We start from the raw sequence: 16,869 nt of genomic DNA on the forward strand, positions 1-16,869 counted from the left end.
AGTTTGACCAAACTGCAGGGGGCAGTGGAAGACAGGAGTGCCTGGCGTGCTCTGGTCCATGGGGTCACGAAGACTAAACATTACTAAACAAAATTTTTTCCAAGTTTCTTAAATGGTATGATCATTTCCTGCAGTCGAGCCGAGCACTTCACAAGGTTTCTTTTTAAAGAAGCTATTGCTGAATTTTTCACTTTAGTGTCTGAAAATTTAGCAAAAGGCAGCTTTCACAAATAAATATTCTAGCTTCATAGTAGCCCAGTTTGCAAGTCACACTGAAACATAAAACATTGTTTTTAATGAACATTGGTTTCATGTGAGAGAGCAGCAGGAAGCTGCTCAAAAGTTCCTGCAGCACTCCTACCTTGGTGGACTAAGCAAGCAAGAGTTGTTGTGTCATCCAGACCTGGGCTTGGTCCCCACCCCCAGGAGATAAGCCAAGAAAAAACATTGGTTACTGCTTGTGGCTTGTTTGGAAGAAACAAATGAGCCCAGGTCTTGATGACATAGCAAGCCAGACTGTGGTTTCTTTTGTCTGCAAGCAAGGGAGGAACATGCAGGAAACTTTGAAGAACGTGCAAGAGCACTCTGCTTGTTCGCATTAAACCACCGTCTGTTTCAAACAATGGTTCAAAAGTGACCTGCCAATAAGGTCAACCTAACATCTTGTGCATGGTACCCCTAATTATACTGATTAAATTGTGTAATCCTGCTGTAATGAATGACATTCTGCAAAATGTACGATGCAACGGAGGAGTGCCTTTGGACAAACTGATGATGGGAAATAGAGTAGAGGAACAGGAGATGAAGTGCAAACACCTCATGCTTCTGTCAACCATGCAAATTAGAACCCAGTGCAACAACACTAGTCAGAAATATACCACCCAGTTAAGAGCAATAAACCTGATAAATGACAGCTGCATGTCACTGACAGGAAATCTCATCTGGATCATGGATACTAAGGTAAAGGTACCCCCTGACAGATAGGTTCAGTCGTGGACGACTCTGGGGTTGCACGCTCATCTCGCTCTATAGGCCGAGGGAGCCGGCATTTGTCCACAGACAGCTTCCAGGTCATGTGGCCAGCATGACTAAGCCACTTCTGGCGAACCAGAGCAGCACACGGAAACACTGTTTATCTTCCCGCCGGAGCGGTACCTATTTATCTACTTGCACTTTGACATGCTTTTGAACTGCTAGGTGGGCAGGAGCAGGGACCAAACAATGGGAGCTCACCCCGTCGCGGGGATTCGAACCGCTGACCTTCTGATTGGCAAGTCCTAGGCTCTGTGGTTTAACCCACAGTGCCACCTGCGTCCCATCATGGATACTATGCAGGGCCAAAAGGGGGCAGATCATGGATAGCTTGCAATGGCAAAAGTGAGGCAGAGAAGAACAGTTTTGGGACGCTAGACTTCAGCTTGGCAGAAAAAGAAAGACCACAGAAAGAGGAGCAGCTATAGGTTATGAATTAAAAGCTGTACCAAACACAGGCTCCATGCCAAAACTGAAATAGAAATAAATAAAACCAAGGCTTTTTAGCTCTAAGTACCCTTAATTATAACCTTGTCCACTCACAAGGATGCATGGCCAATAAAGCTAGAGCCAAACGGAGTAGAGAAGTGCAATATTTATCCTAAATAAAGCGGGGAAGCTTGAAAGCATATAGAAAAAATGCACAGACGAATGAAGATCTATACTGAAATACAGTCACCTAGCTATACTTTATTGGTCCTTTTCTTCTTCCGTCTCCGGCTAGACAAGCTTGCCATGAATCAGTTTTCATTCTGCCTAGGCTATAAAACACCTGCCCAAGTAACAGGGGAAAGGAATAATGGGATACAGAAATGTCTGGCATCCTCAGCCTGATCCTGCCATATTTTGCTACTGACAAATTTGTCTGTACCTGTAATTCTTAAATACGGCAAAAAAAAATTTGGACGCCACACTTTTGCCAACGCAGCTTAGATTTACGGACTGAAAATGCACTTGCCTCAAACGTGTGTCACTTACGATCTTCCCCATGTGGCAGTCCCAATGCCATGTTACATTTCCCCAGCTCCACTGTTGCTTGGTGTACTGAAGTATTGGCAGCCCCAGTTCATTTCAACTGACAGGCCTCGCCAATGCATGCAATCTCATGCTGTTTCCCCTCCTTTCAATAAACAAAGCTATTCTTATGGACAGAAGAACTCCATGCGAATTTACTTGCCGTCCACAAACAATTCCTGAATTGGAGGAAGTGGCTGCTATGCACATTTATATATATATATATATAATATAATATAAAATTCATTGGTTTCAATGGAAAATAAGTGGGTGTTCCGAGTGCATCCAGCTGTTCTTTCATGCAAGCTATTCGTTTTATGAATTTCTCATGCACCGAGAAATTCATAAAATGAACAACTATCTGACAAGGAGTGGGAAATAACCTATTGCATTCTCCTATTGCAGCCCACTTAATACAAATGCCCACAACTTAAACTGCTTAGTATTACTAGGAAATCCTTTCTATGTGACAGCAGCATAGTTCACATAAAGATACGGCATATGTCACTCCAAAGTATCTGTGCTGCGTGTAGTAGGTCTAAGGTTCAATCCCCTTAATGTTCAAGCCCCCTGGCTCAGCAGAAGGCACCTATGGAGTTAAATCATATACCACATTCAAGCTCTCTAGTACTTTGGAGCAGAGGAGGAGCCTAGGGGATTGCCGCATGTGACATAAGAGAATTGAGCAGGGTGGAAGGTAGGTAAAGGTAAAGGGACCCCTGACCATTAGGTCCAGTCGTGGCCGACTCTGGGGTTGCGGCGCTCATCTCGCTTTATTGGCCAAGGGAGCCGGCGTACAGCTTCTGGGTCATGTGGCCAGCATGACTAACACCGTTTACCTTCCCGCCGGAGCAATACCTATTTATCTACTTGCACTTTGACGTGCTTTCGAACTGCTAGGTTGGCAGGAGCAGGGACCGAGCAACGGGAGCTCACCGCGTCGCGGGGATTCGAACCGCCAACCTTCTGATCAGCAAGTCCTAGGCTCTGTGGTTTAACCCACAGCGCCAAGGTGTGGGATGCCAAATTTTGGCCTTGTACAGGGCACTGCTGAAATCTGAAATACCAAAGTGTGCCCCATTCATAGACCCTGAAACCCCATTCCTCCATATATAAATATATATTTGAAACCTGATCCACAGTTTAGTAAGGTCAATGGTAGGTATGCTTCCCACCTTAGTTAACATCAGGGCATTTTTTTCCAGCCGGAACTCAGTTCTGGTACCTTTCAGGTGGGCGCCATTGCCATTATAAGAGAACAAAAGAGGCGTTCGTGGTGAGTCATCCAGCACCTCTTTTTCTAGAAAAACAGCACCGATTAACATGAATAAAGACTCTAGGTATAACATTAATAATGGGATTTACTCAACTGAAGCATTAGGACTGGAGAAGAATTATGGCAGCACCACCTTATTATGCCAAAGAGCAACAAAGAAATGCATAAAACAAGGTAAAGGGACTTTTGGGAATAAATTTACCATTCACCTGTAACTTTCAGCTTTAAACAATGACCTCGGGGGTGGGGAGGGGCGCACCGGTCAAGAAAAATGTCTCACCTGGAGAATTGGCATCGCTGTCATCACTCTCAGAGCTGCCATTGCTGGGTTCATTATTAGCAGCTGGTACATAATCTCCGGGGGGTGGATTCACTGTGTACATTTTCCTTGGAGGCAGACTCACACACTTTTCACCTAGAAGATAACAACAAAACTGTTTATTCAAGTTGGCTGCACTGCTCTGGCAGAGACAAAAATAAGGGAAAATTGGTTTGGCTGCCCTCATCTGCAGGAAGAAGCTATACAGACTGAAGCAGGTGGACTGACAAATTGTTCCATGTGAATAAAAACAACAAATCTGCTTTACCAGTGGTGCCCAGTTAAAAGAATCCTGGGGGCAGGGTGGGGGTGACTCATGGTATCAGTTTATCTTCTTTAAGAAAAGTTGAGGTACCCGACTAATGAAATGTACACCAATTGATTATGGCTGTGCTTTTTCAGGTGAACAATTTCGCAGAACTGTCATGAACTTTCCCACTTACCTTGTCAGAACTACATAAACAGGGTTCGAAGACTGGGAAAGAGGTTGATTTATGGTAAGTAGAAAAGTTGGATGTTATTATGAAGTAATAATTTTACATCAGTTTTTTAAAGCTGATAGACGAATTTTTATCTTCCCTTTTTCTTCTTCTCTTCTTTACGTATTGTTTTTTTTAAATGTTTTAAAATGCTTGAATTTTTATGTTTATTTCTGTATATGCTTTTTCTCTGTTCTTTCAAGCTTGAATAAAAATTAAAAGAAAGGAAAAGGGAGGAGGGGACATACATGAACACATAGATATGGTCACTAAGGCTGCATCAGTGCGGATACAGCCAAAAGCTACATCTTATCAACTGCAGCACCTGATCTGCAGCCCAGTGTGTCTCTGGTTTTCCATGAAATTTGATAAACGCTGCTGGGAATACTACTGCAAAAAATAATTACGCTTAAATGCTGCTCTGATCTATGATGCGCATTAATAAAGACAGCAATTCTCTCACAAATCACCTTGCAGAGTGGATGAAAGGAACATAAGGAACCCCACTCAAAAGAAGTTACAGTACACTTCTGAAAAGCATCTTAATGAGACAGCTTTAATAGAATTTGGCCACACTCACCAAAATTCAGTTATGCCATTAAATCTATAGCTATTGAGAAACTGAACAGAGCTGAAGGAACGCCTGCTCCCACAACGATTGCTTTCATGAGGTCATGTCAGCTTTCTGTGAACATTGCAGACTTCACGGAGCAGGGCCTCCCATAGATCTTGACGAGACATCTTAATTTCTTTTGTTCAGCAGAAGAAATTAGGACATTTCACAGGGTTCAGGAGACTGAATTCCTTGTGCTCATCTCATCACCGCTGCCTATTTGTTTCTGACAGCATCAAAATACCAGCTCCGCCCTGCACCTCGCATTGTCTAAACCCAACTCTTTTAGAGGTCGCGAATGGAAAACAGAAATAAATGCAGCCCAAGATATACAAACTGATTAATCATGCAGTCTGAAAAAGACAAGACATCAAGGCAAAATTAATTGAAACTATTCAAGTAAATTCATTTCCCTAAATTCATGCTAAATCCCTCAAACTGCCAAGTCTTGGATCCAATTTCTCCTATCACTGTTGATTAATAATGAGGTGTTAAATCAAGCGCTGGAATTAATGAGAAGCAAATGCGAAAGTTAAAGGGTGTTAGACTCCGCTGGAGACGTTTTTTTAGGCAGGCTCCTTTCCCTGCAGAAAGTTCGTTCAAAAACAGAACTGCAAAAGGTTTTGGGGAGATACAAGTTCTGCATTTGCAAGATTTCCAGTAGCTTAGGTATACCCTTACTAAAGCTCTTGTACAAGAAAATGTTGATGTATAAACATTCCCCGCTCTCAAAGGGTCCCGTTCTCCATGTTTCCGTAGGGTTCACTGTTCTGGACGGACCTTTCCAGAGGGAAGGCATTATCGCTGTGTCTCTTGCTAGGTGGGTTGTTAGAAGCTGGATCCTTGCCATGCCAACCTGTCTGTGAAGCCATCCCTGATAAGGCTGTGGCCTGCTACATTTCAATCCACTCTCTGCATTGGTTCCTCCTCTCTTTGGCCTGAGGCTACAAGACAAAAGTCACCTGACCAGATGCCTGTTCTGGCCCTGTTAGAAACAGCCAAAGCAATGAAACATGCAGAGAAACAGTGGGCAGCCTCTAGAACGATGAAAAGATACTGGCAGTAACTCCTTCTGAATAGAAACACTTGCTTCCAAGTAAAACATGCAAAGGATTTCACTTTTTTAACGTGTTTCTCATGGGCACGCATTTAATAATTACTCTCCTAAACTATTAATGAAGGCTTAAGGTGGCTCTTGCTTCCCTCATGATATCCAAGGGGCTTCTGCTTTGAAATCGGAGAAAGCCATTTATTTATTTTCAGAAACAAGGTTTCTAGCACATATATTAGGGCTGCCATACGTCCGTAATTTCCCAGACATATCCGGAATACTGCATTCGGAAGCAGTTTCTGGACGGAAATCGCTAAAATGGTGATTTGGCTTAAAAGTAGCTCAAAAACTTCATTTTTTTGTGAATTTGCCCAAAAAAAGGTCAACAACTTTGAGACAGCTGTGGGCAGGATTCCTGCACTGCATGAGGTTGGACTAGATGACCCTCGGAGGTATCTTCCAACTCTAAACTTCTAATGATTATATGTTAAACTTAAGGTAGAGCATTGAACAGGCTGTCAAAGAAGTTATTGCAGGCAAGCCCTCCCTCCCCTCCACATTTTATCCAACTGTCTACACTTACATTCACAGACTGTTGTTAGTATTGCCTTATCCCAGTAAGTAAGGGCATGCTGACTTTATCTGAACTTCTTTGGATAAGTCACAAGCCAAACATACCTTCATAGGAACAATTTGATATGGGTCTTCAGAATACAAAAACAACAACAACCCAGAACACTGTATTATTGTTATCTAGTTTCTGAAGATTTGAAGTGGGGAGGCGGGCAGTAATTAATTCCACCCCATTGCTGACCCCAAATGAAGAGAAAGCCCAACTGTAATGGTCATTTTGGGTCTCTAGAGAAAACCTTCTGAAGGCATCAGGGAAGAGGGGGGCCACTAGGTGGCGCATCGGAAGATGGCTGACAATAACATCTCTCCGACCCACACGAGGTAATTTGGAGGCTATGATGGGGGTAATTAGCCTCCTTAACCCCCCCAGGATTATGGGGGGGACGGCCCTTGCCTGCTGTGCCCTATACTACCCCCGAATTTGTGGGGGTGGGGGTGGGGGCACTAGGCACAAAGCCCTCCTGTGGGATTCCGGCACTCCTCGACGCCGTCCCTGATTCGCGCCGCTAGTTGCAACGATCTTCAAAAGAAACAATTTGGACGAGATTAATTGCACATGCTTCAAGGAAAAAGGGGAGTAAAGACTGCTGACAGAAGAGATCTCTGATAACAAGACAAGAATAAAATATGAGAAGATACGTCAAGATACGGTACCATAAATGACTGGCGGGGGAGGGGGAAAAAAACCTGCCTTCCTTTTTTTCTATGTTATTTAACAAGAATCCCCTCCCCTAATGAGTCAGAAATTAAGGACTTAAGCTGTGGATTTAAGGCTGTGTGGAGATAAACTTTCGATCCAAAGCAATGTTTCAAGATGAAGCTGGAAAGCTAAGAGTTTTGGGAATGACGCAATTAAAAATGCCGTCGCCATTTTGGGAGGCATTGTTGGAGCTCTTGGGTCTGGGAGGAGAAAGAGAGAAATAGAGTTGTTTACATATCGTCGATCAACTCCTCGGTGGGACTTAAGAGCGACAAATGCCAAAATTTACGATGGAAAGAGTGATGTTATCTACGAAGGAGATATATGGAAACCATCTGGACTTAGTGGAGGAACGGGAAATCCACACAGGATTATTATACTTGTTACCGGCTTAAGGAGACTAACAGAAGAGATCGTAAAGGATAAAGAGAAATTATATGAACAAGATATGATGTGGAAACACCAAGATAAGACTGGATAGAATTATGAACTTTGTTTGGACTGATTGGGACTGATTTGGACATTAATGCAGTAAGAAGAAGATGATCTGAATCCCCCTTTGGATCTTGAAGTATGGGTTCCCCCAACAAAATTTTAAAATTTGGCTTTGTAATTTGGAATTTATGCGATGTGATTTAATTTGATGTGACTGGCCACTTAATAAAAATTATTAAAAAAAAAAAAGAAGGCATCAGGGAAGAGATAAGATGTCCAAACAGAGACTGAATTAAAAACAGCAGTTCGTGGATCCAGATGGGAAAAAAATAATGGTCTTAGAACATTATGAATAATCAACAATCACATTGATAGTTATCATAAAATCAGTCACCAGTAAACAAATTCTTGATTGAAAGGTATTTAAAATGTCATAGTCTGCTCTGCAATGTAGTAATTACAGTCCGTTGCTCTTTCTTGCCACAGTAATTAACCGCTAAAACGAATTGTTTTAATCAGTCTGAAAAGTTGTTTATTCCATTATTGTGCTGCCAAAATTCCTTATGAATATGTATAGAGGAGGTTTGCCTTGTATGCCAATATATCACTGATACTCAAGTCTTTGGAACCAGGGAAACTTTGGACGCTTCTAGTAGAGGCATGCTAAAATGCATGCAAACATTATCCAGGTCTAAGACAACAGTACTGCTGAAGTAGTAAAAAGAAAAAGGTATTTATGCACTTACATAATCAATTCATGTAAACGTAACTTAGGAAGATGCGCCTACATTGAATCAAAAAGGTCATGCTAAAATCAAGATTTATTGCGGCATTGGGTTATTGGTTCCAGCAATAAATATGCCACTCTTGCGAGACATATACCATTTCTTATTATTTGTGTAACAAGAGATTTCTGTTTCCTGGTAATTTTGAATGACAGGATATCCAGTAATAAAAAATTACAGTTCTTCCTGCTAGAGGTTTATCGTGAAAAATACTCCCAAATTGTATGGAAAAGGAGAGTACCGCCTTCACTACCAGTGTGACATATACATTTATAGTCTTTGTATACGTTTACACTCTTGTGCTTTGAAATTGGAATTTGTGTGGCCACATGAATGAAGGTGCAGAGATCATTTGCAGGGGTGAATCAGTTGACATGGGGGGGGGGAGGGATCAAAAGCTTCCCTAGTTTGCCAACTGGATTCTTCCCTACAATTGTCAAATGTACGGGTGAAACTAGAAAAAATAGAATATCGTGGAAAAGTTCATTTATTTCAGTAATTCAACTTAAAAGGTGAAACTAATATATGAGATAGACTCATGACATGCAAAGCAAGATATGTCAAGCCTTTATTTGTTATAATTGTGATGATCATGGCGTATAGCTGATGAAAACCCCAAATTAACAATCTCAGAAAATTAGAATATTAAATGAAATCAGCAAATAGATTCTCTATGGGGTTCAGGTCAGGCAAGTTTGCTGGCTAACCAGTCAGCATCCCCATAAAGCTCGTCTGTGGAAAGAAATATGAAGTGCTCAAAATCTCCTGGTAGACAGCTGTGTTGACCCTGGACTTAATGAAGCACAGTGGACCAACACCAGCTGATGACATGGCTACCCAAATCAACACAGACTGTGGAAACTTCACACTGGACTTCAAGCATCTGGCATGGTACGCCTCCCCATTCTTCCTCCAGACTCTGGGTCCTTGGTTTCCAAATGAGATGCAAAAGCTGCTCTCATCAGAAAAGAGTGTTTTGAAGTACCCTCTTTCCCAAGCTTCTTAGAGGATGTTGCTAGGACATTTTCAGTCAAGACCAGCGTCCTCCTGTCCAAATGTGCATCTTCTGCCATGAGCTTTTGGAAATATGAACAGAATTCATGCTAAGTTACTGCAAAATTAACATGGATCATGTTTCCACATTAAAGCTAAAAATTTAGCTGGAACTAAGTTAATCAGAAATTTAACTCTGCACTGGATGAGTCAAGGGGTTAAATGTGGTGCAACCCATTGAACTCAGGGGTGTCTATGTTCAGTTTACTTGATGTACAACTCTAATAAAGTGTTAAGTAAAAAACCACTAAATGGTATTCTGTTTCATAAAGAGTTCACCAAGAATGCAATTAGAGAGAATAGTAAGTATGTTCTCTCTTTATTAAAAACTACATCCTTAGATATTGGAGATGCTCAGTAAGCACATGAATTCTGTGGTTTCATCTCCTTGGGAAGGGTTAGGGAACAGAAAGTGTGTATATATAATATATCACTGTATTTAAAATACACATTTGAATGGCTTGTGTTAAATAATGGGTTCAAATGGTTGTACCAATGCCTACCACATTGGCTTAGCTCACATGTAATATTAAGCTATGTTGTGTTTAGCCAGAGTATGGTTTGGAGTAATGCCTGATCTCAGCCTAGCAGACCAACTATGGTTTATTTTCCAGCAGCAAACCATGATGTGAATCCATCATTTGCTGTTGGATTACTAGTAGTGGCTTTTTTATGTTTTGGCATTATGTCTGAACCCAACAGCCGTGCTTAAACATGGTCTGTATGACACTACCTCAGATAATAATAATAATAATAATAATAATAATAATTTATTTATACTCCGCCCTCCCCAGCCAAGAAATGGCTTTTGTAGCAGCATATCTTTATTGCAAGGATGCAGAGGGCCTTCTCGGTGGTGGCACCCGCCCTGTGGAACGCCCTCCCATCAGATGTCAAGGAAATAAGAAACTACCTGAGCTTTAGAAAACATCTGAAGGCAGCCCTGTTTAGGGAAGTTGTTAATGTTTGATGTTTTATAGTATACTTAATATTTTGTTGGAAACTGCCCCGAGTGGCTGGGGAAACCTAACCAGATGCGCAGGGTATAAATAATAATAATAATAATAATAATAATAATAATGATAATATGTTGTTGTTGTTATTGTTGTTGTTGTGCAACTAAGCACAATGCACATCATTTTATTTCACTTTGTGCAACACCTCTGTCAAGGTGACAGTTGTCCAACAGATTTCCCAATGTTAAGTCATAGGTTCTCCCGATCTGCAAGCTGTATTATACCTGGTAAACTGGACTGTCGCTGCAAAATTGTGGTACTCTCAGGACCTCCCTGCTCCAAAACTGGACTTCTGGGAGCAGTGCTGTTCTCTGCACTTGAAGAAGCCACACCAGGTGGAACAGGAGTAGGAAAGAGCCTCTCCAATACCTTCTTTCTGAACACTAAAAGAAATAAGAAATAAAGTTTATCCATTACAGTTGGTATTTCAGATAGAAGGCCTGAACTTCTTGCACTACAACCATGTCACAAACCTCAATAAAAATTAATAATGGGGGTGGGGAGATACCATGGCAAAAATTGAGGTTACGCTTTGAGGTGAAATTGGAGCGCGGCTGCCCGATGCTCTAGCCGAAGCTATCACCGGAATCTGTTCCCAAACAATATGACATGATCGTAGGAAGTGCAGAACGCATATGGAGAAAATTAGACCCCTGCTTTTCCATTTTCCCAAGAAGCAATTACATAAGTGCATTAAATTGCAGACTAAGTGAAGAATGAAGCCACATCTGCTTGCTTCTTTCCACTCTCTATTCAAGTAGCTCTGGCTAGGGAGAAAATTTAGGGATGACCTTTACAGTGCTCAATAAATAGTTCGTGCTCTGCTCATTTAAAGTGCTTCATTGATTTCGGCTGGACTTTACTTTATTTTATTTAATTTGTAAAAACCCCTGAAGTATTGAAATAGAAAGCCACTGAGCAACTACCTCCAACTATCGTAGCACTTAGCTCATCCCATGATTGGAGTCTACATATGTGTTGCTCACAAAGTTTCATATGTCCTTCAGGATTTTTTTTTTTAAGTCACTACATCTCAGTTTTTGTTTCAGCCTAAATGCAGGTTATTGTATTTTAATATTTTGTTGGAAGCTGCCCAGAGTGGCTGGGGAAACCCAGCCAGATGGGCGCGGTATAAATATATTATTGTTGTTGTTGTTGTTATTGTTATTATTATTATTATTATTACCGTATTTTTCACCCTATAGGGCGCACCTCGTTTTTTTGGGGGGAAATTAATAAAAAAATAAAATTTCCCGACCCCAGCCCCCAGAACAGGCTGCTAACCGCAAGCCTTGCGAGCCCGTGGGAACTTCCCCCGGGCGCGCAAGGCTTGCAGACACCTGCGTGAAGCACGGGGTGCCCTCTGTGTGCGCACCGACGCCTCTTGCTCTCCAGGCTTCAGCATTCGCCCCATAGGACGCACACACATTTCCCCTTCATTTTTGAAGGGGAAAAAGTGTGACCTATAGGGCGAAAAATACGGTAAGTAAGTAGAGCTGTTCCTGCAAAATTCCTGTGCACTTAGTACTAAATCCTATTTGTGCTGGAAGCTAATACGCCTTTGTGGGTCATTTTGGTTTCATTAAATGTCTAGGTATGATCATTTGCGGCTTGAAGTTCATCCCAGCTGAAATCCAATGTCTAATAAAAAGGTAGGAGGCGACATAACAGAAACAGAGTCTAAATCTGTCCAGTGCATATTCACTACAGTCTTGGTTCTCAACAACTATCAAAGCAAAACAATTTACACTTAGAAGAAACAATGTAAAGACGACCCAATTTATGTTGTTAGAAAGGGGAAACAATGAAAGAAATTAGTTTCGGTGGTTACAGGAAAAGCAGTGTTTACCTTCCAAACTCCTTTGTGATCTAATAGCAAGGTGGGAAAGTGGCACATCTACGTTTACATAAAATGTATGCAAAATCATTGTTGACAACCAGGGTTGATTTGATTTAAATCAAAACAATTTAAATCACAAGTCAGTAGGACTTGATTTAAATCATTTTTTTTACAGAAAGACTCATTCTTGCTGGTATAATCTTAATATTTACAACCAGATGAAAGCTTCATTTTTGGAATAAAAAATTTTCAGAGTAGTTTTTTTACAGTCATATAAAAAAATTTACTGATTTGGTTATACTATTAGATATACATAGACCAATAATTATGAAATTATTGTGAGGATTAATAAGTTATTTTTGAACAACTTTTCTGTTGTACTTTACTGGAAGGAGAAAAATAATCATTTCCTTAATAACAATTTAAACAATTTATTTAACTCAAACAATAACATATGTATCCATGTTTCTTAACTGGTGTGGTTAACAATTTAAAAAAAAACACAACTCAGACTGAGTTTTAGCATACATGAAAAACTTAAAACAAATCCTTATTTCCTGATGAATAGCCTTTGGACTATAATGTAACTTAAATAGAAAACTATATTTAGAATGATTTTTCATCCAAAAGCATTTTTTTAAAAAAGTCTGATTGAAATTTTAAAAATCCGATTTAATTTTTTAAAAATCCATTTTTTTAATCACTGATTTTTATCCACCCTGTTGACAACTGATCTTCAGTTACTTCTCTTACATGCTATGAAGTCGGCATACTATCTCATGTTGGGAGGCTGCAGCAGGGAACCACAAGGTGGAAATGAAAAGTACTTCATTTGGATATTCCCTATTAGAACAGTTTTTATGGGATCAGTTGTGCTTGTGTTTCATGGGCACTCTAGCAGAGTCAAGGAAACCCATTTTCACCAATGCATACACTTACGACTGCTTGTGCAGAGTTGTGACCCATGAATCAAACCACTTGATAGCTTGCGAATATTCATTGCATTAATCAAATCAGACGGCAAAGAAATAAATGGGCTTTTAATGACCATGGCAAAACTATCTCCACTAAAACCCCCACACCCCAAAGGGCAGCTTCAGAATCAGATGTCAGATTATGAGAAGCAAGGAACCCCCCACAGTCTGCTTTTCAGCGGTGTATTATTCTTCAGCACATTGCCAGGAGGAGCTAGAAATGCATACACTCTGGGTATGCATTTGCAAGCATGGAAAGGAGCAAAATGCCAACAATGAAAGCAGACTTGGCCATTCTGAACACATAGTTACACCTACCCTGGGACACACAGGGTTGAAAGGAGAGAAGATTACATTTCAATTGGAAACTCAAGTCAGCTTGTATTCTCTGAACTGATATCCTGATGAATGCCACTGCAACCTTTCTCAAATTGGAATTTTGTAAAATAAAAATAAATGGGGCAGAGACTTCTCCATATTAAAAGAAAGATGGGCAAATGAGAGAGAATGCACCCATTTTCTTTGGAAGGTCAGCAGAAGTATTGTACTATGGAAATTAAAAACTGCTGAGGAATTCTGGACCTTGAACCACCTGAAGGCTACTCTTACAGCCTGCTCTTGCATCATGGCCAACATCAGTGTAATGTACGCTGGATTCAGACAGCATTGGTAATGTTTTCTGCTGTACATTATTGGAAGGAGAAAAATAATCATTTCCTTGTTGTTGTTGTTTAGTCATTCAGTCGTGTCCGATTCTTCGTGACCCCATGGACCAGAGCACACCAGGCACTCCTGTCTTCCACTGCCTCCCGCAGTTTGGTCAAACTCATGCTGGTAGCTTCGAGAACACTGTCCAACCATCTTGTCCTCTTTTGTCCCCTTCTCCTTGTGCCCTCCATCATTCCCAACATCAGGGTCTTTTCCAGGGAGTCTTCTCTTCTCATGAGGTGGCCAAAGTATTGGAGCCTCAGCTTCAGGATCAGTCCTTCGAGTGAGCACTCAGGACTGATTTCTTTAAGAATGGATCAGTTTGATCATTTCCTTAATAATAATTTAAACAATTTATTTAACTAAAACAATAACATTATAGCATACAAGGTAAAAAAAGCGACTTTTGGAAATCTTGTGGAATCTAATGGACTCATTTGTGTGCTATATGCTTCCAGTAAAAATCCATTAACCCACAAAATCATAGGAGTTTTGTGCTGTAATTTTCCCTTAGTTTTCATTGATCACCTCCCCCCCCCCACTTCCAAGTCACTCCCATGATGAAATTTAGAGCAGTAAAGTTCTTTTCTGCTGTTTTCATGAGTGAATCATGGGGGAAACGGAATTGTTCATTAGTAAAAAAAAAAAAAACAATGGGGAAGACATGCCTGCTGTTGTTTCACACCAGACCTAGTGGTGATGTGGATGCAATTTAGCGTGACATGGTGGGGTGCCAATGAAAAAGCTGCAGTTCCCTAATGCAACTGGTAATGCAGTATATAAAAGGGACCTTAGAAACTGGGGAAACAGAGGAACTAGCATTATAAACAGGAAAACTAATGCAGCATTCCCCGCAGCTGAATATACATTTAGTTGCAATCCTATGGACTCTCAGCAGCAATCTGGAATGCAAAACAATAGCTGTGAAAACAAGTCACACCACAAGTTACTGCACCCCTGGCAACTGCACCATCATTTCTATGTCTTATGCTAATAACCCATACAAACCATACACCAAATGTGCTAATCAGCATGCAGCTGACAGCAGGAACACTGCAATGACATCACCCTACCATTCACCCAAGCAACACGCAAGCAAGGTCCCAGTCGGATAAGGAGGCAGCCAAACTTATAAAGCCAAAAACTGCAGGGCTCCCCTCACACAGAGAAGTTTGAACCCCAAGCAGCAGCAGCAACCCACAGAAAGCCACTCTTATGCCAGGTCAAGACACAGAGGTAAGGCTTGCCGTTCTATTCACAGTCCGCCAACTACCGTACATAGGCAATGGAAAGGAGGAAGCCTGCATAGAGTGCCAACGCCTCCCCCAGGCAAAGGTTCAAGGCCTTTCCCTGGGAACAATGCCTCGCCAACGCACAACGTACCCGATGTATGAGCAACAGTGGTGCCCTGGTGAGGGCAACAAGCATTTTGCAAGGGGAAAGAAAGGGAGCCATTTGGGCAAGGAAGAACGCACACGAAACAGGAGGCTCGCAGGAAACGAGGACAAGTTTTCCAACAGCTTGGTGGAAGCTGTGCAACATGGGTTTTGTTTTTTACAAGGATGGAAATGCAAGTTCTCCAACCCAAAGCCTACAATGGGGTGTGGGGAGGTCCCTGGTAAGAAACAGCAATATTGTAAGGAAGAAGGAAGGACACATCAACAGGGCAACAGGTTATGCAAGACAACTCTAGATCTCAAAAAAAAACCCAAGTTGTGTCAACATCTAATCTCCAAAGTAAAGGTTTTCCTAGCATTAATAAAGTTGTCTTACACATATTGAGCAAGATGTGCAACTGCGTAAATTATAGGAGCTGCAACTTAAGATAGCATAGCTTGTTTACTATTATGCAGGACAAGGTTTTCCTCCCACAAAGTGCTTTTACATGAGACATACAAATATTAGTACTGAACTTCCTATAAGCATCACTCAAATATTTGTCCACTTCCTATTCATATGCAAACAGAAAGCAACATCAACAGTGCTCTACAAAATTAGGTAAAGGTAAAGGGACCCCTGACCATTAGGTCCAGTCACAGACGACTCTGGGGTTGCGGCTCTCATCTCGCTTTATTGGCTGAGGGAGCTGGGGTACAGCTTCCGGGTCTTGTGGCCAGCATGACTAAACCGCTTCTGGCGAACCAGAGCAGCACACGGAAACGCCGTTTACCTTCCCGCTGGAGAAGTACCTATTTATCTACTTGCACTTTGATGTGCTTTCGGACTGCTAGGTTGGCAGAAGCAGGGACCGAGCAATGGGAGCTCACCCCGTCGCAGGGATTCAAACCGCCGACCTTCTGATCGGCAAGCCCTAGGCTCTGTGGTTTAACCCACAGCGCCACCCGCGTCCCTCTACAAAATTACATGGTGCTTAAAAGAAAAGCCGGGCTAGGAAAACAAGCATCAACCTTCCAAGCTTTCTTCTCTTACAGACACAAAAGTCACTGGAATCTTTTTTCGGATAAAGGGACAGCAGTGGGAGAGAACAAGACAACGATTCCGACACTTTGACAATATGCAGCATCAAGGATGTAATTTAATTGAAAGCAATCAAGATACAGGAAGGTTCTGCAAAGAAAAGGATTTGGGAAAAAGTGATGAGGAGGAGGAGGAGCAGTGTTGTTGACTGCAAGACAAGTTTGAAGGCTGTGCAAAATTTGGAAAGCAACATTGGAGGCAGAAAAGGAGCAATGGCAAAAGGAGACCAACAGCAGGCGCCAGTATTTATTTTCCTTATGGGGCAAACAGCAGCTGAGAAGGGCGATTTTGACCAGGAAAATTGCGTAGGGATAGAAGGCTTAATCCCCTGCCTGCCAACAGAAGCCAGTTTGACAGCTGCATTTCTGAAAGAAAAGACACTAAGAAATACGAATCATTAATCTCCAACGCAACATGCACTTTAGCCTTGTTCCACCAATTTCAGTGGAAAAGTTGAACCGGA

General features: G+C 41.5%; 1 protein-coding gene across 1 annotated transcript in view; it reads right to left on the reverse strand.

Annotated features, from left to right (window-relative positions):
• Positions 1–16,869, reverse strand: part of ERICH1 (glutamate rich 1) — a 66,439-nt gene that overhangs the window by 43,664 nt on the left and 5,906 nt on the right. Inside the window, exons 2-3 of the mRNA XM_079970075.1 lie at positions 10,631–10,789; positions 3,603–3,737 (exon numbers count right to left, since the gene is read on the reverse strand). Coding sequence (XP_079826201.1) covers positions 3,603–3,737; positions 10,631–10,789 — 294 coding nt within the window. The remainder of the gene's footprint in view (positions 1–3,602; positions 3,738–10,630; positions 10,790–16,869) is intronic.

Source organism: Podarcis cretensis (genome assembly GCF_951804945.1).
Source record: "Podarcis cretensis genome assembly, chromosome: 3".
NCBI lineage: Eukaryota > Metazoa > Chordata > Lepidosauria > Squamata > Lacertidae > Podarcis > Podarcis cretensis.